Raw genomic sequence first — 27101 nt, forward strand, 5'->3', positions numbered from 1 at the left:
TCCTTTATTTATTTATTTGGGGAGGGAAGGTGGCCCTTGTTCCACTCCGTGGCTGAAAAATACCTGCGTAGAGTGATTTCTACATTAGACAAGCGAAGTGAAGCGTGAGGATACGTTGTAGAATTCCCTGTATTTTACGAGTACTCGGTTGTATTGTTCATGTCTCGTTAGCTGCTGTAGTGAATCATGAACGTTCGTGGATTCAACAAGAAAATTATTGTCTCATTATTATTATCTTTCGGATTCAACAAATGCATAAACGGATAAGTGTGTGTGTGTGTGTGTGTGTGTGTGTGTGTGTGAACCCATTTGTACTGTCAGAGTTTTACAAGCTTAACGGATGTTACCCTTGTCCTTCATTAGCTTTGAGATCTTGAAGGTTGTGTCCCCTGAAATATATGTTGCATCAGGTAGCAAAACTTTATAGACCTCGCACATCTTATTTCCCGAAATCACAATTAATATTGAATTGCATTGAGAATAATGTTGTAGTCATGACAAACATGTGGGAAAGTTAGAACATTCAGGACGATATGTATTTTATATTTGTTCGTAGATTGTTTAACAAGTAGTATTACGTGCAGTTTGGAGAAACGTTTAAATACTGTAAGGAATAAAACATTTTTCTTTATATGTTCTTATACAATGTCAAGCACATTTTGCAGAAAATCTTAGAAACTATCGGATAACTTGCTTATCAACTATGAGTAGGAGGGGAGTAGAGAAAAACGATATAGATTATTTAATATGGTATATACAGTTTTGGATTTGCCAATAATAAGGATGAGCGTATTTATAGGTGTGAAAATATATTGCCATCCATAGAGTTGTGTAGGTTAATATGAGTACAAATGTTAACTGCATTTTACTACTGTAATGTTGCTGTAATATATATCTACACATTATTACAGCAGAACATCTGTTGCAAAAAAAGGATTTTATTAAAAATATTTCCCCTAGGGACAGATGCTTTGAGGATCAGTCGAGTCCGACATGTTGGCGTAAGTAAAGCAAAAGGTGAAGAAAAGGATTGAAGCACGATTGTAAGGAACCTTTTGTAGTAATTCATTTTGAATTCAATGTCCGGTATAAGTTTTTAAGCAACTTAAAACCAAAGTTCTTTTCTGTTGTCATCTGTATATCATGTTGGCCTATGTACCTCATTTTAAATCTCTTTCCAATAGCAATGAGCACTAACATTGTTGCTACTTTTTATTTTGATATGTTTAACCTGTTTTAATTGTTTTTATGTGTGACTGACAAGAGTCAAACTGCAGACTTTTATATCTTCAGCCGCGTAATTTATTTATTAAGTCACACGGCATTTTTCACTGTCATCGGTCCTAATACAATGCACAAGATTAAGTAGCTGCGCTTGTTGAGAATATTTAGATTAACATTATTCCCATCGCCATTGCATCCAACCCCACATACTGCACGGAAGTTTATGATTCTTGTTTAGTGTTTTCCTGTCGAAATAGGTATATGCTTCTATGTATTATTATATCTCGCCTGTTTCAGCAAATATTCTACTGCTAACATTTATACCAATACCGTACCCAGGCCACGTATTGAGCGAGAAAATAGTATTTGTCTTTGACTGAGCGCCTTTGTGATCATATTGGATGCTGCTAAATTAATCTGGATTTAGCAGAACTACATGAAACAGATTCTAAAGTAGGACATTTAGCTTTTTTTTTTGGTGAGATTTCGTTGACTTGTCTGAAATCATTTTCTTAAAGGTAGAAGCGGAAAAACTAAATAACCAATTTTCTCTCGTTTAAATGTTATATCCATGGGGCTATAGCCCGCACAGGTAAGCAGCAGTTGTTCATGCCTGGCTCCGATTTTATATTCTAATGTTACTCCTGTCTTATCCCTTTATAAGACCTATGATAACCCCAATTGTACCTCCCAGGATATCACAATAATTTGATTACAATTCAATTATGTATAAAACAAAAATTATTTAATCTAAATGTTACATTGCTAAATTGATTACCCAAGGCTTTATTTATACAATCGTAGTACATTTATGGTTAAGTTTTGCACGAAAAGATTAACTATCGTATAGATCTCCACCGAGTAGATATAGACTCTACTTGCGTTTGAAAATCAGACAGTTATCGCAAATGTTTCTCATAGCTGCTAAGCTCTGTTCATCCAAAAACGTGTATTATTATTTTACTATTATCTATATATTATCAATTGTTACAAACTGCAGCATAAAGGATTTTCACTATAGCGTGAAGAGTGTAACACGTTTGTAATTAAATACGATTTAATAAATTTAAAAAAAAAACAGAATCAAATGCCGATGAAAATCTAGTTTGAAATAAAACCCATATATTTATATCCATTTTTAACATAAAATAAATTGTTTTTAATTGCGATTGGGAATACTCTGATTCTACTGAATATATTTCTTAAGTTGGGTTCGGCTGACTGCTGCAATAATTTCCTTTTCCAGCAAACTCTATGGCAAAGCTAGTTTCATACCGATTTCAGGATATGAAATTCTAGATGAATCAATAAGTATTAAAATGTACACAAACTGCACTGAAATGTAATTAAGGGACAATTTGTGACAACACGACGTTTAATACAATGTATATATTTATTTGCTTCATTATTTCATCTAAACTACATTTTTCGTAACCAAAGTTGATTCTAATGTATCATATCTGCTAAGTTCGTAGAGGTCTTTAATGACGTAAAATAGTTCTTCAAAACATTAATATTGGCTCTTGAACATTGCCTAAGGACGCACAGATCGCGTCGCATTTCTAAAGTGTCATTTTTCAGATTATCAAAAGATTTCAACATACTGATTCTCATAGGTATTATTTGATTTGCAAATATTTAACATTTGTTACCAGGTCTGACTTCCTTCATAATGATGTCATATTGCCTACGACAAGATAAATATACTATTCCTAACATGTTTCTTTGCACGAAAATGCAAGTTTAAATAGCATAAAAACGCACGACCAAAATGACAGATAAACCTCACCAAGGTATCAGTTACCAAACCTAAATGATGCCATACAAAACAGTAGAATAAACAGAAAAAAATTTGGTTGAGCATCACAGCCTCTAATGGAACTTAATCGATACGTTTCTGTCTCATCCAATGGTCTGTCCGTATGTATGTATGTATGTATGTATGTATGTATGTATGATAGATCCATTGATATAACCATCGTTAGATAGATAATCGGGAGTGTAAACACATACAGCGTAAATGAGGCACACTATCTAAATAATATTCTTTACATCTAAATTCTTAAAACATATCAAATGGATATTGTTTTGATTTCAGTCTGTTTCTTCGTTTGGCTGTCGCGGTATTAAATTCTACTGAGGAGACCGACTGATATACCCAAATATATATATATATATATATATATATATATATATATATATATATATATATATATATATATATATATATATATATATATATATATATGAAATTAACTAAAATGTCACAATAAAATAGAGCCGGATTATTAATGTAGAGATTTATATGATATGCAATGGAATAGTATAATTGTAGGGAGCACATCTTGAAATGCTTTACACTGTCAGTTGTTGTTTGCAAGTAGTAAAGTTAGTTAGTATATAAAGCACAGAACAGAACATACAATACACTTTTCTTACATTTCCGTTTCTTTAAATTTCTTTGCTATATTCTCAGCCGTTTTGTAGATAGAGGCTAACGATGAGTGGCATTTGATATCATCTGGTAGCTCAAGACTAATATCTTTCGTTTTCCTTTCAGATGTAACACATGAATGAAGAGCATCCATTAGGTAGTTCAAACAAAGATTTTCGTCTTTTAATTCCCCGTTTACACTGTAAAAGGTAAAAAAGCTCATAATTAATTTGATTGGTACTTTTTAAAGATTTAAATGAATCTGACGCAACATAAGAATCATTTTGTAGACTAATTATTTGACATGCAGCCATTTACGATGCACCTAAATGGTCTTTATTTAGTGCACGATAAGGTGGACTGAAATCATCAATAATAATGCAAACATACTTAACCAATGACTACATATTTTTAACTTGTTATAATGATTGTAATCCGCCAGCTTAAAGACTGTTTAGAAGAGACAATGCTAAAATTGGTAAATTTATAATATCGGAATAGCATTGCCATGTTACATTAATTCCAGCTTAGGAAAAATTGTCCGCCAAATATCATAACAACCCTCACAGGTGTTTTGAGAGTATTCATTATTGCCATAATCATTTAGTGTATTACAGTTGTATAGGTTCTCTGTATGAAGATGCATTGCCAATTAAATAATAATAATAATAATAATAATAATAATAATAATAATAACAATAATAAATAAATGAACCCCTAGCTAAATATGTTCTTTGCATTGACAGGCATATATAATATCATTGCATACGCTTTATTTTGACAAATGAAGTATTAGAATCCATGTATATGTGAAGTTAAATGACAAATCTTCCATGGGTTACAAGAAGTAGATAAAACTATTTTCGAGAGTTCTACTCTGGTTATGAATGTTCTATGAGATTCCGTATGCAATCAACACCCAGCTACTCTTGGGATAGATGCATGTCTACAGTTGTCTGAGAGTAATCTCAGTAGCTTTGGAGCAGTAAAGATTAATACAAATGATAATCAAATTGACATATTAAAATATGCAAAAATTCAACATCTGCAGCTGTAACGCTTTGGACCACCTTTGCATTAGTCCGGAAGTCACGTTTATAAACATTCTGTTGCCATGCTGCATTATATGTGGCCATTTAACGCTTCAAATCTGATTACTGAATATAATGGCACCCAGCATACTATGGTCAAATTTAAAACAATCTCTCTCTTAATATATATATATATATATATATATATATATATATATATATATATATATATATATATATATATATATATATATATATATATATATATATATATATGTATATATGTATGTATGTATGTATGTATCTATATCTATCTATCTATCTATCTATCTATCTATCTATCTATATATATATATATATATATATATATATATATATATATATATATATATATATATATATATATATATATATATATATATATATATATATATATATATATATATATATATATATATATATATATATATATATATAAAGAGAGAGATTGTTTTAAATTTGACCATACTATGCTGGGTATATAGATATATACAGAGAGAGAGAGAGAGAGAGAGAGAGAGAGAGAGAGAGAGAGAGAGAAGGGGATGTATTTGGTCCATGACAGATAAAATAAGATATTTATCTAATGAGAGCATGGTTTTCTTTGATATATTTTATACATCGATGCAAACTGATATCTGGATTTAGTTAGTATTCATCGTTTTTGATTTATGACCAAAGGTAAAAATAGACAATAAAAATAAAACAAAGGACCAATCACTAAAATTTGTCGTATCACAACTATATATGTTTTGTCAATAGAGGCCTTATCATGCGGGTTGTTTTATTTAAACCATATAATTATGTAACTTCTGTGAACTAGAAATAAAAATGGTTTAAAAGCGTGAAAATGAGCACACACGGGTTTGCACTTTGACCAATAATCTCTTGAAAATTTTTATACATACAGACTGTCTTGAGGAAAATGAATTTATTACGAAAATGTTAGTGGACTAGCCTTTTCAATTTAATAAACATCTCCCGTATTTCCTTAACGTGCTGGCCTGTCTTTCCAAGAGATGATTCCGTTTGGATTTCAGCTGGCTGCTTTATAGCTTCGGGTGTGGTTTCAGGTCCAGAATGTACATGGTGATGACGATCTTGTAGAAGGGAATCCAAACAATAATCCAAATGTTCCAGTTCTCTGACTTCGTCTGTTGTCCTGGATATATATATATATATATATATATATATATATATATATATATATATATATATATATATATATATATATATCACAGTCCTTGAGAAGCATCATTGCTATTTTGGCGTTAAACTAAACCACGCCATTTATTTTCCTTAAAAAATCTACATAAAGAAAGTGATTACACACATGGTATATTAATAAAAGCCCGAAAGCGTAATAATTTGAATCAATAAACAAAGCGGAAGCGGTTAAAACAAAGAAATCTAACCAGTGGCATAAGCAGTATTCTCTCTGTAGGATAGTCGACAATTGTTCAATTAAATCTTTTAGTCCAACAAATAATATTATGTAAAACTGGTGGTTATTTCAAAGTAGAAAACGTTATGTTCTAAAACAGTATTTGAAAACGAAATAAGAATAAAATAAAATTAAAAGCAAGTTTTACATTTTAAGAAAATGAATGAGAATTAATTGCCGGACAAACATTGTTGTTATGTCACAGTCTTTAGTCGACGCCTTTCTCGCACCCTTTCACCAAAGTAATTCCTATTGATTATTTATTTCGGATGAGAGAAGACATTTGATTCGTTATGCGTCATACGAAGGTGATATGCCAAAGATTATTGGGCACACGACTTAGTACGTTGCGTATATATCATTTCTCTATAATGCATGAGTTTTACAATATTATGAATTGTAAGTAATTTAATGTCGGTATGGCATTTCAGAGTTCATATTGCAGGCTGCACATATTATTAAAGCAATATAAATTAAGGAATATATTTTATTACAAATTGCCAGTTTCAACAGCTACAGAACACACGACCATTTCATTCAGATTATACATGAAAATTGACAACTTTAATGGAATGGTCATTATGCAAAATGAGCCTTTTCCAAGCTATTTTCTTTCGTAAGGTCCCTAATCTTAAAGCCTACCCTCTCCGTTTTCAAAACTAAGCAAAGAGTGGAACAAATGATAATTTGGGGTGAAACTGCACTTACATTATTGTATTACACGTACACAACAAGAATGTATTATCAACAAACACATGTTGATTAATTTGCTTTTGCTTTATCAACGCGAATAAAAGAGCATGTGTATATATCAAGTGGCCGAGTGTTCTAACCGTTACGGACCACTGCATGCTAACCTCTGTCTCCGTGGGTTGTAGTCTTCGTCTCGGAATATGTATTGCATTATACGTACACATCTCTTGCGTGAAATTTTATATTTATGCATTAATTTTATATAGTTTATGTTTGCTTTCGTGTTGATTTTTTCTTGAATCTCTGATTAAATATTTCAAAAGTACAGATATTATTAAATTTGTTGAACTATTTCGCTTTATTTTATATATTCTCTAAGGTCTTTAGTTCCTTCGTTAACTTTATAATTTATTAACTTCGTTTGCATAAGTATCCATTAAAATCATTACTACTAAAATATCCTTTTGTTCTTTTCTTTTCTTACAATATTCACTTCAGTACTCTCCAAGTATTTTTCACTGGCGATTGTATTACGTGTAATGGGGCTTAAACTACTAATGAAGGAAAGGTAAAACCCAGTAAGCATTCTATAACCCAAAATATAAATTTATTTCCATATGACATAAAGTCAAGAAAAGTAAAAGCAATAATAAATAGAACTTTCAGCATGGTATGAATCCTAGAAAATTTCCTAAATGTACTATCCATTTAACAATAATCTGAAAACGCCCTAAAATATTCCGAATGAAAGTTTTAATGTGCTTATATGCTGGTACCAAATAACAATCATTGTTCTAAGATCCAAACTTTTTTACTTGAAGACAAATATAATGAAAGTTAAATAATACAAACATCCTTTAAATTGTCATGGTAATCCGACCAAATTATCGAATATTCAAGCCCCTTAATAAATCCCAATAATTCAATAAAGTATTGTCTGTTTAAAAGCAATGGTTTCAGATCTGCAATTTTGAACTAACAATAAAAAATTAAATCTAGATCCCCTCGTAGTCTCACAAGACTGAATTACAACATTAGAGTAGAACTCGGTGCTTTAACTTTTTATATAGTCACAAAATGAGTATAAAATAAACGAATTAGAATTACTAGAAACGATTTCCAATCATTCAAATTATTATATATTGCGAAATATCTCGACAGTCAACATTGGACTTTTTAATCATGTACTCTTTCACCAGCTAGGGCAGTCATGCCATATAAAGAGTAAAAAACATTTCCTAGGATCACGTGACAATAACCTTACCTGCATTCTACACTCACGGCCTATTCAGACTGAACAAGAATGCTGACACGAACTTAAAAACTAGACATAGATTTATGAATGAAAATAGAACATGCATGTACTCCACACAAAGCGACCTGACTTTACCTTTAAAGTGCATTATCTAGTGTTGGAATACCAGTCATAAGAATATTGCCATTAACCCAAATGACTCAAATGAAAACCACATTATACAAATAATATATGCGATACAGATATCTGTAACATTTGTATATTTTCAAATATGTATTAAATGACACAACATTTACTGGAATTTACATCCGTAATGTGTTGATGTTGATCTGTTTACAACAAAAGTAAACACTTTTTATATTTAGTACAGGAAACCATTTTTGAGATAATTTTAAACAAAAGAGTAAAAATGATAACATCTGTTTCGAGATGAAAGTTTTGGTTATGTTCCATCTGAAGACATTCTTGGGATGTCTTAATTGTGCTTAATAATAATTTGATTATATATTAGATAATTGTTACGACTGGTCTTAAACTATGTCACAGACAGAAGTAAAACAGGTTTGGTAAAATCAATAAATGATATATTCTTCGAAGTTACTAAAGGAAACTTTAAGAAACACTTACAATATTGTGAATTAAGTCTTAAACAATTGTAAATGTTCTAGCAAAAGTCCACAACTTTAGGATATTCAAAATAAATTATAGTGGCATGGACTGTAATGATGCGTCATAAACATACGATCAAATGTAGATTTGAATGATTTCTCAAATATAACAAAGTGATGTTTAGATTCAAAAAGTCAATAAACACTTCCAATTTCAATGAATACTTTAAATAAATGTTTCCTCACGAACTACCTGAACAAAACCGTAAACTCCCATCATAGATTCCCAAACGCTGATGTTAGATATATAGATAGATAGATAGATATATAGATATACAGATAGATAGACAGACAGACAGACAGACAGACAGATAGATAGATAGATAGATAGATATATAGATAGATAGATAGATAGATAGATAGATAGATAGATAGGTTGAACGGAAATTTTAGTAAGCATCTTATTTACTACTTGACAAATATGTGGAAAGCAAAAACTCCATTCACCACCTCAATCACAGTGATGATAGAAGTCAGCTTTTTTAACACACCATTAATGACCTATTAAATATATGCCAACTTTAGAATTTGATGCTAAAGAGGATTCTGGGTTTTGGATCAAAATGGCTTCATATTTATAACATGTGGATTTAAATAAAATAAAAACTAAAAATGTAATGACTAATACGACGCTTGCTACAGCTGAATAAATATATTTTGAAAACTTTTCGGGAACGTGTCCAATAAAAGAACAGCACGTGTTCAATGTTACTCAAAATGAGGATTAAAAATACTGAGGTCAGAATATTTATATGCGCCTTAAAAACGACCTGGATAAGTACACTCACTCTATTAATATAAAGATCGGAGCTAACAACGTGTTTCATATGTAGTTGTATGATATTGAAATTAGTGTAGCTAGTTACTTTGAAGACATAATAGACGATTTTACATTCTCCGAAGATAGATATGAGTAATGTATTTCCTTGCATAAGGCCAGAATTTAACAAGGGTACATAAACGTTTGGTTCTTATGATGTTAACTCAGATTCATTACCAAATTAGAGTGCAAAGTATGGAAGAAGTCGGTTTCATTTTATCTTGAGCAGAGCATCGACCTACCTAAACTAGACGTTATTTCTTAGTGTTAGACAAAGGAGATTAGTGAACTCCGAATGACTTCAAACCGTTGAAGCTCTTCAGAGTGTAAAATGCAGCATGTTTTATAATGACTGGTGACAATGTCAGCTCACCTATTTGTTTATCTGTTTAGATGAACTTGAAAAAAATACGTCGATGTGAAATAAATTTTGTACAATATCAGATTATCATATGTGCTGCTTAAGTCTTTAGAAAAAGGAAAGAAATACACAAATAATCCATTCTATACTTGATAGACTATTATATTTATATGTAGATAGGAATATGATGTTGACTTAGATGTAATTATTAACTATAAAAACGGGTATATATCTTCACCAAACAGCTTATTAATAATACTAATTGTATGTGATCCAAGTTTAGTATCATTCATATAACACTGATCAATAATATTTGTATGCTACCGATTCAATGAATACAATATATATTACGTCCTTTTATCAAATGAAGAGGGCGAAACCATTGTACATTTTTTCAACTAGTGATTAAAAATTAGATTTGTTCGACAAGTTTATTTCTCTGTTTCAGATATTATTATTCACGTATAACGTTTATATTTTCACTTATTAATCTAAACTAGATCTAGACAGACAAAACATATATGCTAAATTTTAAGCATACTTCTATTGCTAGGACCGGATGTATGAAACATACAAAATCCAAATGGGTGGATTAATGAAATTGAGTGGCAAACGTGTATTAAAAGATGAGATCTATATAAGGATATCATCTATTTTCTCTACGTTATCTTCAAGGAACAGTAAAACAAGACTATTCCAAGTATGATTCCAAATATACTCGCGGAATTTTAGTTTGGAATCTAAAGCATTAAAGAGTTCTCAAAACAGACGTACTTTAAGGGATATAGAGTAATCAAAACATGTAGTATATCTTTATTCATATTTGCTGTGTTTTTGAGTTAGCATAGTTCATGTCCATGATACAAATAATGACACAACAAGGTAATCAGGCATGCTATAAAATATGTATCTTTGTATTATATCTCATCTATCTCTATATTTTCCTCCTTTTTCTTTCTTCAGAAACGACATTTTCTTGTTTTTGCCAAACGAATTGCTTGTAATTTGTTGTAATAGTTCCAGCAAAATGTTAGTTTATATTATCATAACGTGGATACATCATGGCCAGTTTAAAGTTTTGCTTTTGAAATAACAAGAACAGAATGGCTAACAATTAGTAAGTTTGAAAAAACACTGATACGTCAATAAAGAAGTCTTGTGAGACAAACGACGATTTAAGAATTGCAAACAATTTAAAAACTTCGATTTCTTCATAATCTAATATTCACTTCAGAAGGAATAGTTTAATAATCTTATTTTTGCTTCAGAGTGAAAAAGTAACAAAAAAGCATGGGTACTTTAAAAAGTTTTTCTGGAAAAATAAGATGCAAATTTTGGGAAAGGTATATTATCATCTGAGGTAATTGAAATTAATTAAAATCTGACAAGTACCTTCTCGGGAAAGTATCTATATATTGAAAATGAAAAGTATTATTACAAATATTTATTATTAACCAAAACATATAACTTACTTTTTCTTCATTTTTGTTTTCCTTTCGTCCGACTGACGTAGTTTTATATTCTCATCCTGCAGTTTCTGCATTTCTTTCTGTTGTTTCTCCTTCTCCTCTAATAAATCGCTATTATGTAAGAAACACAATATAATGAAATAACTTTTGACATATGCCGTTCTAGGAAAACTGCAAAGACTTTTATCAAAACCAGAATAGTACAACTTTTGAATATCTCATATTCTTAATGAAACTGAAGATAGCCTCAGCACGGCACAAAAAGGAATAATATAATGCCACCAATTGTAATATTTATAGCCATGTCTTACGAATTAATTTCCCAACCATTTCATTTAAATCATGAAATGACCGCTATCAAGAATTTTGATATATTTCCTAATTTAGAACACATATTTTGATGAGAATCATTACACTTCACATGTCAAAAGAATTTTCGGAACATACAAAATAATAGTTCCTATTTGTATTCTACTTTTATATAATGTTTCATGGTATCTTTCTTTACTCGGAATTTAATTGTTTCATTGGCTTATTGCTTTAAACGTGTTTTACATCTAAATATAAGTTTTTTTTTCTTGCTGGTTGAAAAATATGGATTCATGAGTGTTATACAGTGAAGAGATCAAGGGGCCACAACCACGAAATTACATTTTAAGCAGGTGCGGAAAAACGGCGATGACGGCAACATGAAAGGAAACACTTTTAAATGAATTTGGCTTAGAAATCCACTTATCCAGGGTAACGTAATTGGAGAAAATAATAATAATAATAATAATAATAACCAAATAAATTTAAATAAATTTAAAACAAATCAACAACAACAAATAAATACAAAACAAACAAAAAACAACAAAACCCATCAAATATGTTACAGGATTTGTTTGAAAAAGATACTAGCACACAATGGCAAGAGTTGGGAATGACAATTTATATTGATTTACTACAAAGATTCATTTTAATTTTCCGCAAAAATGTTGTCATTCTAAACATATTCAAATCATTGAAATCTATAGGTTTAAAGTAATCATTCACTTAGAACAATACGATTTAACAGTTCAGTATTGTTCTGCTTTACTCGGCTTCTCAAGAGAATACATTATTGTGGTTTTTTTCGCTTTAACTTCCCTTGAGAGATAAATTGACGTTCCAGAGACGTTTTATCATAAACCTGTATTCCATTTATATTACCTATATATATATATATATATATATATATATATATATATATATATATATATATATATATATATATATATATATATATATATATATATATATATATATATTAATTAAACAAGTTGCATCACGTGATTGGTAAATGAACCCACTCTTGCCACATAATTCTACTTCACACGTTCAAACATGCATATAAATATGTATCTTTTTATGTGGTACTGCACTTTATTTCTTCATTTATGCATTTTAAAATCCATCAAACAATATCCCAAGTCATAATAAATATGCAATCTTAATTTCATATCATTAAAGATGAGAGAGAACAGACCCGAAAAAATGTTAATGAGAATATTTTTTGATATAGTGTTACGACTCGATGGTCACAAACTTAAGTAAAAGAACAAATTATCAAAGTTAGAAATGAAAAGCCTAAGAGGAACTTACAGTGTTATGAGGTGAATTATAATTAGTCTTTATAAAGGTGTATGAAAGTCTAAAGCGAATGTAAATTCATTATAATTTTCAATCCCTGAAATGTACTGCTCCTTTGAAGTGTTATTATTAATAGTATTAGTAATAACTGTCAACATGTATATAATCATCTAGTTATAGATCCCATTTAAATTGTTTTCTTAGCAGAGCCAAATCACGTACATAATGTATAACAAAAAATCTATACAGTTTACAACCGTGAATAAAATCAGATAACAGAAGTTACAAAGAAAATATAAAGATACAAAACAATATTAATATAATCTATATCGTCAGGTGGATAAAACAATACATCAACTAATATACTTTGAATTGATTCCATTATGCGTCAAAATATAACAGTATGACGAAAGATTTTCCACTTGTATGTTAAAGTGTTACATTATAAAATTTGGAGCTTCCAGTATTATGGCTATCGAAAAGGGTGGGTTGAATAAACGATGAACATTTGCATTTGCCAGATATATGAAAAACCGCCCAGACAATGAAAAGGCACAAGAAAAGAAGAAACAAAATAAAGGCGGAATTAATTATATGTCTGTATGTCTAGAAATGTTAAATGCTAACAAGGTCTGTTGCAATCTAAAAGCACGATAGCACTGAACAGGTTAGGGTATCCTAATTATCTATCTACATCATTATGGTGTATTCTGGTTACTTATGGTGACATTAATAGTGGCGCGATGCTTTAGGCATGTAGTCTTTACATTACGGATATAACTTCCATTATAAGAAATAAAAATAGGATTACAATCATATTATTAGAACAAGCGATTAATATTATTATTATTATTATTATTATTATTACATGATGTCACTAAATGATTGATCAGCTAAGTAAACTGATAGAGCAAGGTGTTCTGGAGAAGCAGAATATCGACTATGCCTCCTACTTAATAATCTTCTTTCGTTTGATGTTGGATCCGAAAACATGTTAACAAGATAAAGACAAGAACTACATATAATTAATTTGTAACGACACTGGTTTTTACGTTATTAATTGTTGAGCTGTGGACTCCGAGTCCTTAGCCCTTCTCCTCAGTTCCTTCTCATCGACCGGTTCCTTGCTTTCTTTTCTACAAAAAAAAAATAGTGTGTTAATTATTTATGGTACAAAAGGATTAGTCGCACTTTAGTGTTGAAAACATAGATTGTATTCCGACACTGTATTTTAAGAAAAGAAGCAAGTTTTCGTGCATTTCACAACATGAATTATCTCTTAACACATTTATAGGATTTATATGCAAACTGGACAGTTTGCGTTTGACTTTAACGCACCCTGTAAGGAAATCTGTTTACAAAAAGCAGGTATTTGATAAGATTAATCTTTCGTTTTACAAGAATTCCGTTAGTTTACCATTATGAACATCTAGGAGAAGAAACAAGATCTCTACACTCATGCGAAGTAAAGCAGTCTGTAGGAATATCAAGCATCCCTAGACCTACGCGTAAACCCAGACAAACTATTCAAGTAGTATGAACTTCCGTTTCGGCTCATCTCTCTTACAAAGTTGCTATAGATCAAAACGAATTTGTATAATTATTTTCAAAGTAAACGGCCTATGCCAGAGGTTGTGTATGTGTGAGTGTGTCATTATTATTTGTAACGTAGCTTTAACAATTTTACAGTCATATCGCTACGATGTCTGCAGTGTGGCAGTTTTTAGTGATGTCTAGCACTGGGGCATCATGCAGCAGACATATAGCACGATGTCCCACCCAGTCATATTATCCTGACACCAGGCCGACCAGTCCAAACAGTAACATCTTAATGCTGAGCGCCTAGCGAGGGAGCTGTTATTATCATTTTTGTAAGTCTTTGGTATGACTATGCCGGGGATCGAACCCACGACCTTTTCCGAGGCGGACGCTCTAACTACTAGGCCAACAGAGTTTGTTAAAATGTGCCAAAAGTAATGTAGTATAATACAGTTTGTTAAAGAGTTTCAAAAGACATCTTATTATATGATCTATTCATTTCTCCGTCAACTTTACATTGTCGGAATCGTTCAGGATTTTAAGATACTGCACTCACGTTCACTTCATATTGCACTCACGTGTGCCCAATAGTGTATTAGGAACTATTTTGTAAACAAATCATGTGCACTCACGTATTAGGCTCTTTACGTTTTGGTTGATTAAGTTTATTTCTGAATGAACTGAAACATGTTTCGTGAACTGCCACATACCAGCTGCTCTGCCACATTCCGCGTTAACTTTCTTGACACAATGTTTCGGGTTTAGGCTAGCGATAGACGCAGATTTCATAAAATTGCTGGGTCCCTACAAATCACATGCAGGTGACAAGGCATGAACTGTCTTCTTTAGCTGGTAATAAGAATTGCAAAAATATACTTATAGTTTTACATCCTGAATTTCCTCAAAATGTACTTTCTTAGTTCTGCTAATCCGAATTACACGAGCCTTGTCATGTGTTCTCAAACTTAATTACACATTTCGAAATTGTACTGTTATTTCGACTATATTCCAAGTGCAACTACATCCTCGTTACTGCACTCAAAATAAAATAAACAAGATATTCCATAGAGCCTTTTTGATAACTGTAAATGAAAGACTTCATATTTTTTCCACATTATGATTTCATACATTCATTGACTGAACAGAAACATACTTGCAGATGTTAACAGGCTGCTGAAATGCGACGTACTTCATGTAGAACTGGCACGTATAAACCCAGTATATAATCACGAAATTTCGTAGAATCGACAAACATACCAAACTCTATTCATTCCATATCAAATGGAAAAGATGTTGCAATGCGCATTCATTCACAACATGACTCCCCCAATTTTAATTTTAAGTAAACCAAAACGCCATTTTTTTCAGAAAGTTGTCTAGCGCGCGACTAAGTTCAAATTTATCTGGGCGGAGTTCTGTGCGCATTAATAATATTGCTGTGTAATGATGAATCTGCGCTTACGTATTTAGTTCGGAATACGGCATACATACAGTTACTTTGTTTCGTGTAGTGTATGTTTGTTTATATAACTAAGCCTTAGGTAGAATTATATAATGAGCCTATAATAAAAAGGTTACTGCATTTGTTGGGGAAAATATGAATTCGTTTTGTGGGATGGATATACTGCACTCCCACATTCGTGCAGTATTTCTATCCGAGAAACACGTTGATATTCTCCCATACAATTTAGTGTATTATTTATAATAAATGCATTTGATTATATAGGATAAGTAATCCATTTTTAAAATATTTGTTTTTTAAGCCACATTATCCTCATTGTATTTAATTGGATTTTGCTACCGTAAATGCGCCAGGTGTCATATATTTCTCTTTTTCTATGACTCTGATAAGCTCTTGTCTTTCACATTTAGCTTTTCGGTAGACGAATAAACCTGCTTTAACATTTGTTAAAGAGAAAATAACGTTAATTAGTCAGACACGTATGTTTGGCACACAAATCAATCTGTCTATACATTGAAAGTTCCTTATAGAAATGCCAACAATTAGTTCAATATATAAACAGTACATCAAGCAGGAATAAAGAAGCGCTTGAGTTGTTAAATTAACAATGTTTGCATCACATTTCTACAAAATATAATAAATATATCACAGAGTAGACATAATGATAAATATTGATATAGATTACGTATCAAAGGTTGGCTTCGGTGCATCATCGTGAGTGTCTCGTTTCATCTGTTTTACTGAGTCTTTATCCTCTTTTTCCTTGCTCTTCTGTGCCTTATTCTTTGGTTTTTGGGACATCTTATTAGCACAATATATATTTTTCTTTCTTCGATTTCTGAATATGTTAAAGAAAGTGTAACACATAGTTTTCCTCAATACGGCATATCTAGCAAGCTAGTTTAAAAGCTGCACCAGTCTGAAAACAAACATTCGCAGCTATCACAGCCAAAATCTGATTTCGTTAACTTTCCTATCTTCGCTATCATTGTAGTTTGCTCATTTTAAAACATTGTCTCAACTTAAGCCATAATTAATATCCTTGACAAAAACATAAATATAAATCAAAGCTTTTGACTATAGCACAAAAGTAGTGAAAGGGGTTAGTTTAGCCTCAATGGGAATTAGCATTACAGACCCCCCTGGGCAAGTTTAGCCTCAATGGAAATTTAACATTAACCACCCTGGGCAAGTTTAGCCTCAATGGAAATTTAACATGGGCAAAAAACCCTGGGCAAGTTTAGCCTCAATGGAATTTAATATTGGAAGGAAAAGACGTTTGGGCCTGTTGGGCCTCAAGGGGAAATGGAATAGGGTTGGGACCCTATTTTTTTTAAAGAAATAAAAGGGTAGGCAATGGAAAGTCATTCTCTTTTCGAGACCTATGAGTGGCCCTGAAAAGGGCCTTTGGGTTTATGTTAATGTATCCATTAACATAAGGGGCACCGCATTGGTCTTCTTCTTGTCCTTAGGCTGCGCCTCACTGTAGGACCGTAAAGCAGCACTCTTTTGAGGCATCCTTGTCTTTCTACGTAGATCCTACGTATCCACAGACTGGTGTCTGTCCTGTGGACAATGGTCCACTTGGATCGGACATACATTAGCATGTCCGTCCTAAACATCATTGAAGACACAAGGGTGGCTGATTCAACTGTGGTCCACATCTTGAGGCGACGAGAACAGGTGAATCAATGCAGTGAACTGCGCTTATTTATAGGTAGAGGAAGGATTGAAACGGATTGAATTCATTGACCAATCCGAACACGCGTTACAAAATTCAGTCAGCCCGCATCCAATCCGAAGAGAGCAGTCTGTGACGTCACGTGGTCTATATAGATTTGCTAGTGCCTGTGTGCAGTCAATCTATGCGACAGTGATTCAACATGACGGAAACTCAGAAAACGATCCATTGGGGTGCACCAGCAGTGGAGACCGCCCAAGGGAACCCGGACTTACTTTCAGAAGAGGTAAATTGGGATTTTGTGGATTTTCTTACCTCGCAAGAATTTGTTCCGGAACCTTCGTCACCTTCTTCATTACCACACGTGGAGAATTTTAGACAGAGACAGAAAGAAGAATTGGAGAAATTTATACAACGACAAAAGGAAGCGGAACAAGCTTTTCTCCTACAGCAACAGCAGCAAGAAGAAGAGGTAAGAAAAAAACAACAACAAGAAGAAGTAGCAGCAAAGAAACAAGAGGGTGAAAATCAAACGGTCACGATACTGTTAGACATTATAGCGGAGTTAAGAAGTCTGAAACAAATGTATCAGACTTCTTTATCACGACCGAAGAGAATACGACCTTCCCGAGCTAAACACGTCAACCCTGCGACTAAGCCTACCGTACCACCTTTAGTGATTTCAACCAAATCATCATCAACAGTACGCAGTCCAGAAGTAGGCCTTGGCCGTGGCAAAGGCTTAAGGCAGTTAAAGTTGATTGCTTAAACTCACCCCTTCACCAAAAAAAGGCCCTTTTCAGGGCCACCCACGTCTCTCGAAGAGATACACTTTCAATTGCCAATAACTAAAAAAAAAATCCCATTTTACCCCTATAGTACGTGTCTGTGTATGAGTGCGTGAGTGTAGCTTCTTATTTTAAAATCAAAACTCAAAAACACTTACCTTATATAATTAATGTATTCTTTTCTCAATAGTTACAATACAATTCACAACAGAGCACTTTAAAAAGTTCATAGACTTCTTCTATCTCATTGTTTACTCTCTCTGTTTTTTCAATTTCTTCACCGTCATAGTCCTTTCCTCCTCTTCCTCCTCACTTTCTTCGATTCTTCTTTTCTTCTCCTGTTTCTTTTTCTTCACCTGACTGCTTTCTTCCTCTGAAGAATCTCTCTCTTCTGAAGAATCCCTCTTTTCTTCTGACTCCTTTTGTTTCTTTTTTGGGCAATCTGGAGACCAATGTCCTTTTTCTTGACAATAATAACAGGTATCTTGACTTCTGTCTTTTCTAGCCCGTTTTTCTTTTTTGACGGTCTGGACACTCTGAAGACCAATGCCCTTTCTTCTGACAGATATAGCAAGTATCTTCACTTTTATCTCTAAAGGAAGGAGAGTAGTCCGTCGGCTGGTCTGAAGAGAATTTTCTAATGACCCCTCGCAAAGCTCTGATGAAACGTTCGATTTGGGTAGTCTCTTCCATCGTTGTGCTCGGTTTGAGAGTGAAATGAATAGTGAAAGGACAAGACACACACCCTTTTATATACGCTGGTCTGCCATGACTATAAATTAGTCTATGGTGTTTAAACTTGAGTCATTTGACGTTTTTCATTCAAGATGAAACGATCCTATTCATTCGAGAAGAAAGAAGAAGAAGAAAGTAAGAGGCAGAAATGTGATCTATTGCCTCGTACCAGGGCTGAAGTCTTGGCACAAATTCATGCCAGTGACTTTGAAGAGGACATGAGTGAACCAGAATCCGAACCCTCTAAACAAAGTTCGCCACCTTTAGTCAACCCTGAAAAGTACTATTCCTTTCGAGAGACGGAAAAGCGCTCCTCTAGAAAATTTAGAACCACGGCTTACAAATACACAGTGAAGTTTAAAGATTTCAAGTCCGACGTACCGTTGGAGAAAGCAGAAGGGTTCATCACTGGGGTGTGGGATTCTTTGCTCACCGCACTCAAGCGACAATGTCAACCCAAAGAAGACGATCGCTTGAGACTTTCCATACATCACGACGGTTTGAAATCCCCTGTTTGGATCGAGTTGAGCAGACCCGCAGAACTAACTGCTTCCAAAGTCATGGACAAGATTCAACACGTGCAACAATCCAATGGCAAGTTTGACATCACCGATGGAAAAGCCACACTGGACATGACCCACGTCTCTCCTCCTCAAGGGACCGGACAAGGCAATAAGGTGTTACCGATGAACGACCTTCGCAGCACCAAAAAGAGTCTCGTCCAAATTCACAGTTCTCAAGACCAGATGTGTTTAGCCCGAGACATCGTGGTGTTACGAACCTATGCCAACAAGAACGACACGACAGAATGGAAAAGAGCCTGGAAAACTATTCGACAATCGGACCGAGCCAAACAACGAAACGAAGCAGAACTCCTATTACAACAAGCCGGACTGTCCAAAGACACACCCTGTGGTATTCCTGAGATGCAAAAATTGCAAGATGTCCTAGCTCCACGCTACACCTTGAAAGTGCACCCTCAAGAAGTGCGCGGACCTCTGTTGTTTCGAGGCCAAGACTTTAAGGACGGAAAATACATTCATGTCTATTATCACGATGAACATTTCGATACCATTACCAGTATCACTGCATTCCTGCGATACAGTTATTACTGTGAGAAATGTGACTATGGCTATAACAATCGAGAGCAACACAAACATTGCGGATTGAAATGCTCAGGATGTTTGGCCTCTCCACCTTGTCTGAGCGAAGGACAAGAAAGAGTACATTGTTCCGCTTGTCTGCGTACGTTTGTCAGCCCTGCCTGTTACCAACAACATCTCAAGACGCAAGGTTCACAGCAGAAATGTGCTTGTCAACTCCTGAGATTGTGCCCTACGTGTGGACAAGGCCTACGTACCAATAATGCCAAGGCACACGTATGATCAGGAAAAAAAAATGTCACATTTGTCATCACATCGTGGACTTGGAACACCAATGCTACGTGCAAAAATACCAACCCCCACCAGAGAAAGAGGACGGTCACAAGAAGAAAGGCAATTTCATCTTTTTCGATTTCGATTGCATGCAAGAGACCGGCATTCACATTCCTAATTTCTGCGTGGCTCATCGAGCGTGCGAGAAGTGCATTCAAGAACCTATTTTCAGTCATTGCCCTTACTGCAGCAAGATTCCCGGAGGACGTGAAAAAATCTTTCGAGGACCGAACACGTTAGCCGATTTTGCCCAATGGGTCTTAGACCCCATCGACAAAACGTGGAGTCAAGAGGACATCGAACGTTACGGAGATTGTCATCGTCATGCCACGGTGATGGCTCACAATTTCTCCGGATACGATGGACAGTTTCTTTTGAGGTACTATACGGAACATGGCATCGAACGTCCTAAAGTGACTTTGAACGGAGCCAAAATCATTTTCATGCAAGTGGGACAAGTGCAGTTTAAAGATTCGATGAGTTACTTGGCCATGCCTTTGAGCCGAATGCCTAAAACGTTTGGAATGACAGAAATGGCTAAAGGGTACTTTCCACACTTTTTCAATACGGAAGCCAATCAACACGCCGTTCTACCCCATTTACCTGAGGCTCACTATTACGACCCCGACAACATGCGTACCGAATAACGAGAAGCTTTCTACGCTTGGTACCAGGCTCACGCCTCGGACCCTTTCGACTTTCAGGAAGAAATGCTAAAGTATTGTCGTTCCGACGTGGACATTTTACGACGTTGCTGTGGAAAATTTCGAGAACTGTTCATGGAACACGGAGGGGTCGATCCTTTGAAAGAAGCTTGCACCATTGCCAAAGCGTGTTCCTTAGTGTACAGACAACGATTCATGCCTGAAAACACCGTGGCTGTCATCAGCCCTCAAACGGCCCACTATGTCAAACGTCAATACTCGGTCAAAGCCCTACGCTGGTTACATTACTTGTGCGACAAGGAAGACAAGTGGATTCAGCATGCCCGCAACGGAGGGGGCGAAAAGACCATCGGAACGCATTCGGTCGATGGCTGGGACTTAGAAAACCCCAAGATCGTGTACGAGTTTAACGGTTGCTTATTCCATGGATGTCCCGTCTGTTACCCTGACCGTGGCACTAAAAACCAGTTTTTACAACGAACCATGGAAGACTTGTAACAGGCCACTTGTCAGCGACGCCTAAAGTTAGAACAGGAAGGATACCAAGTGGTGGAAATGTGGGAACACGAATACGATCACCGTTTGAAAACCGATCCCGAGTTTAAACGCCTAGTGGAAAGTTACCAGTTCATGGACCCGCTGAACCCGAGGGATAGTTTGTACGGAGGAAGAACCAATGCCTCCTGTTTGCTGTACCAAGCCGACGAAGAGAAAGGAGAAGAAATCAAATACTTGGACGTGTGTTCGCTGTATCCCTACGTGTGCAAATATTGTCGCTTTCCTGTATGGCACCCACAATTGTTAACGGAACACATCGACCTGAAAAACATTCGACAATACGAAGGCTTGATCAAGTGTAAAGTTTTGCCTCCCACGAACCTATACCATCCCGTCTTACCTCACCATTGTCAAGGCAAACTGATGTTTCCATTGTGTCGTACTTGTGCTGAAACGTGCAACCAAGATCAGCCTTGTCAACACACCCAGGAAGAACGGGCCTTGACGGGAACCTGGGTTAGCGTAGAATTGTTCAAAGCTCTGGACATGGGATACCAACTGTTAGAAGTGTACGAAATTTGTCACTTTCCCAAGACACAACAATACCACAAGGGTGACCCCCCTCAGAAAGGCATTTTCGCTGACTACGTGGATGCCTTTTTGAAACTGAAGCAAGAAGCCAGCGGCTATCCTTCCTGGTGTCACACTCCCGAAGACGAAAAGACATTCAAAGAGAAATACTATGAACAAGAAGGCATCTCTTTAGACCACATCGAGAAAAACGAAGGCAGGCGATCGTTTGCCAAAGTGATGTTTAATTGCTTGTGGGGTAAAATGGCACAACGTCCGTGTTTACCCAAGACGGAATATTTGACCGAACCTTCCCGCTACTTTCAGATGATTCACGACAAAACCAAATACATGAAACACGTGGACGTCGTTCGAGAGAATTTGATCTTGGTCAATTACGAAGAAGATCTTGACTTTGTACAAGACGACCCTTTTGGAAATGTCATCATTGCGGCTTACGTGACAGCCCATGCTCGCTTAAAATTGTACGAAGCTTTAGAACTGTTAGGGGAACGCGTCCTGTACTTTGACACGGACAGTTGCATTTACATCCATCACCCGAGTCAACAGCACCCTGACATCGAAGGAGATCGTTTAGGAGCCTGGACAGACGAGCATACCGACGACAAGATTCTAAGTTTCTCCAGTGGCGGTCCTAAAAATTACGGTTACGAATACCGGGACAAACAAGGAGAAGTGCACACGTAGTGTAAAGTGAAAGGATTGACTCTGAATTATCGTACCAGTCGAGTGGTCAACTTTGGGATATTGACAGAAGCCTTGCAGACTGGAAAAGATGAACACTTTAAAGTGACCTCCTATCAACCCCACAAGATTGTACGTTTACCCACTCATCACATCGTCAATCGACCCTTGGAAAAAGTCTATCAATTCGTGTACCAGAAGCGAGTGAGACTTCCCAATCACTTTACGTTGCCGTATGGACACGTCGGTATTGGTCTGTATATAAAAAGGAACCCTAGGCAAGATCGATAGTTCATTGTGACTACCAAGACCAAGCGAACAAGGTGAATACTTTCAGAGAAACACAAAACAAGTTTAGAAAGGCACAATTCAAGTGTGGGGTTTCGGAAGTGGAATGCGATTGTGAGCCTTGCGATGGGTACGATGCTGTACGTTGTGACCTTAGCGATGCCGTAAAGCATCATGGGAACTTTGTTCTCACTACCCCTATCATGGAAAGTGATGCTGTGCGTGTCAAACCTGAGGGATGCGAAAGCGATGCCGCTCGTCCTCTTGGACATTTTACTGCGTTTCGTTTTAAAGGGGGATGTTCACCTTCACGTTTACCTCCCTACGGATGTCATCCAGCCCTGAGCAAACTCCTGTCCATGTCACCAAACCCTCATCGAAACGAACCTGTGAAAGACGAATATTCGTTTCCTGTGCGTTTGTCGGAATACTGCGACTTTGAAAATCGTCTTCAATCGTTCAAAGGAAAATGGCCTAAGTATCTGGGAGGACCGACCCCCGAAGAATTAGCCAGAGCTGGATTTTTCTACTTGGGCGAAGGAGATAAAGTCAAGTGCTTCAGTTGCGGTGTGTCACTTCACCACTGGGAACCGCAAGATTCGACCTACGTAGAACATGCTCGATGGTCACCGAATTGTCATTACTTACCCATAGTGGGACCGAGACATTGAAGTAACTTACCATAATCTGTTTATGGATACTTTACAAGAGAACATTCGCACTTCGCCTGTGGAGTTGAGAGAACGCATTTACCGAGAGCTGGTCAAAATACAAGTCAAACGTAAGGAACAGTTGCATCCGTTACGTCACCGGTGTTTGAACCACTGGTACCTGAATGCTATACAAGGACTGATTGAGTTGAAAGTGTTCCATTGGACAGACATTGATCAACGACCCCCTGGTTATAAAAAGAATTGGTTTGGTATGGATGATTCTATCTACTACATTGTAAATGTACTGGATCCAATTCCAGAGGAAGAGTTAACGAATTACCAACATCTTTTACCCAATGTCAACTTAGTGAAAGAGGACACTTCTGAACGAATTGTAATGTGTAGATTAGTGATAAAACGATTTAGATTCGATAATGAATTAAAACCATGTCTGTGCAAACGGTACATTTCTTGTGTCAGACAAAAGAGGATTTAGTATGACCTATTCATGGATACTTTACAAGAGAACATTCGTGCTTTGCCTGTGGAGTTGAGAGAACGCATTTACCGAGAGCTGGTCAAAATACAAGTCAAACGTAAAGAACAGTTGCATCCATTACGTCACCAGATCTTTAACCACTGGTACCTGAATGGTATAAGAGAACTGATTCGTCAGAAATTGTTTCAGTGGTCAGACCTTGTTCAATACTTCCATGACCCCGATGATCCACGTGTTGATTATTTTGGTTACTTCGAGATTCACCTACAGCAATACATTGAGGAAGACAAGGTAAAGGATTACCGACATATTTTACGTGGAATCTACTTTGCGGAAGAGGAAACTTCTAAACGATCTCTGACGTTTCGGTTACAGCATGCAACATTTAAATTCCCCACTGGAAAACGAAGATCTCTGGCTAGAAAGTACGTGTATTCTTTCCGAAACAAAGAGACTATAAAAACAGGCTGCCATGCCACGACTTTTATCACATGTAATCCAACAGATTCCGTGGAAGGAACTCAATGACCATATTCAAACCGTGGATCATTACCATCAATTATTACAAGAACTGTATCCATTCAATTTGGGTCGACAAGTGGTGTGTGTCTTAGTGACTTGTTTTCTGGGATTTCGTTTACCAGCCGATTCCTTGTGGACTCTTTACGAACAGTATTTACCACCCAATGGCCTTAAATGGTCACGAAAGACTCCTTTTGCTCAAAGCCTTGCGGTTTCATCTGGATACTTCTCGACCTCAACAGGAAAAAAAGATTCGTCAACTTTTAGCTACCGAAGACGTGTATGACGATGTGTGTGTAGCTTGTGACTTACACCCTCACTGGACAGATGTTCGTGACTGGAAAAAAAGGGGGGGGGGGGTTGAGGCTTGGACCCCAAGAAGTGGCCAAGTATGCACAAGAGTTGTTCAAGGAAAAAGTTACTTTTCAACCTGTGTTAGTGACGGTGCCAGAAGAACCCGTCACCCAGGACAGGACTGTCGTGGACAGGCCTGAAAGACCTTTTCGGGAGGACACTTGTGTGACCTTACCCTTTATAGAACTGGTCAGAAAATTACCCAAAACATGTTGGACAGACACTTGTATTTATTCCACGTTGATGGTTGTCATGTGCCTTTTATCCTTGTACTTAAGCCTTTGGCTTTTATGTATTTTTGTCTTTCGTATTCATGTTTAAAACATTCAATAAACGTGTTCTGAAAAAAAGTATATAAACTCTTGTCTTGTTTGCTTTCGTGTCACAAGTGACATTCCTAGCACTATGGCTACCTCTGCTGTCTCTGCTCCCTCTTCCTCTAAGGTCAAAGTCATCGACGAACACTTAGATCGTGCCAGTTGGGAGGCTTTGTATCTTCGCCATCCCTTTAACATGCTCATTGCTGGACCTAGCGTTCAGGCAAAACCGAATTCGTCAAACGTTTGATCGAACATAAACACCATTTGATCGATCGACCACCTCAGCGGATCGTGTGGTGTTACAAAGAGTGGCAATCGGCGTACAGTCTCTTGCGAGAAAGTCAAGGCGATTCCATCGTGTTTGTGGAAGGCATTCCTAAAGAAGACGACGGTATCGTCTCTGACTCCCGTCAAACCCATTTGGTCATTTTCGACGACATGTTAGGAGAAGACGAAGAAGAAATTAAACTGTGGTTCACGCGCAAAGGGCATCACCGTAATGCCAGTGTCGTTTACATCACCCAAAATTTGTTTCAACAAAGTAAAGCCCATCGCACCATCAGTCTCAATGCGCATTACGTGGTCTTGTTTAAAAGCCCTCGAGATAAATCGCAAGTGCAAGTCTTAGCCAAACAGTTAGGAACGCCTTGGCTGACTCAAGCGTACGACGATGCCACTCAAACTCCACAAGCCTATTTACTCGTCGTTTTGAAACCTACGACCCCCGATGATTTGCGATTTCGTACCCACTTGTTTCACCACTGGTGCCAAGACGGAGGGCCTGTCCTGTACACGTCTCCGTCCTCGACTTCATTTCACTCCCCATAAAAAAATCTATAAAAACCTCAGACCCTTTTCGTCTGTCTCACACACATTTTGAACATGACGTCCCTTCAGTCGCATCTTCCCGTCAAATTGATTCGTGCCTTGTATGGCATCAGTCGAGAAAAAAATCCACAAATACGAGCTCGTGTCTTAGAAGCTAGTCTCAAAGAAGTCTTACGATGGTTCACGGTGACGGCACGTCAATTACTCCAAGGGATCATTCAGATTCCTCATCAAACCAAACGCTTTTTTGATCGAAACAAAGTCGCTTTGACCCAACTGGCCGATCCCCGCATCGACACTCAAACCAAAAAACAAATCATTTTGAAACCTGGAGGGAGCGGTACTCTAGGGGGGGTCATCATTCGCTCTCTCTTAAGATGGGATCCTAATGGCCCCAAACTTCTCCCCAAGAAAAAGTCCAACGAAGCCCCAAGAAGAAGAAGAAAAAGAACAGGTCCCCAAGGAGAACTTCTCCAGTGGCGGGACCCTCCTCTTACCGGACACCACCC

General features: G+C 36.0%; 1 protein-coding gene across 1 annotated transcript in view; it reads right to left on the bottom strand.

Annotated features, from left to right (window-relative positions):
- Positions 1-27101, bottom strand: part of LOC149772523 (uncharacterized) — a 57317-nt gene that overhangs the window by 17649 nt on the left and 12567 nt on the right. Inside the window, exons 2-6 of the mRNA XM_089947678.1 lie at positions 16736-16888; positions 14102-14185; positions 11442-11549; positions 5687-5890; positions 3664-3858 (exon numbers count right to left, since the gene is read on the bottom strand). Of these exons, the coding sequence (XP_089803804.1) occupies positions 3664-3858; positions 5687-5890; positions 11442-11549; positions 14102-14185; positions 16736-16851 (707 nt within the window). The 5' untranslated portion in view covers positions 16852-16888. The remainder of the gene's footprint in view (positions 1-3663; positions 3859-5686; positions 5891-11441; positions 11550-14101; positions 14186-16735; positions 16889-27101) is intronic.

The sequence above is a fragment of the Sinohyriopsis cumingii genome, unplaced genomic scaffold (assembly GCF_028554795.1).
Source record: "Sinohyriopsis cumingii isolate HCF-2022 unplaced genomic scaffold, ASM2855479v2 utg001412l, whole genome shotgun sequence".
NCBI lineage: Eukaryota > Metazoa > Mollusca > Bivalvia > Unionida > Unionidae > Sinohyriopsis > Sinohyriopsis cumingii.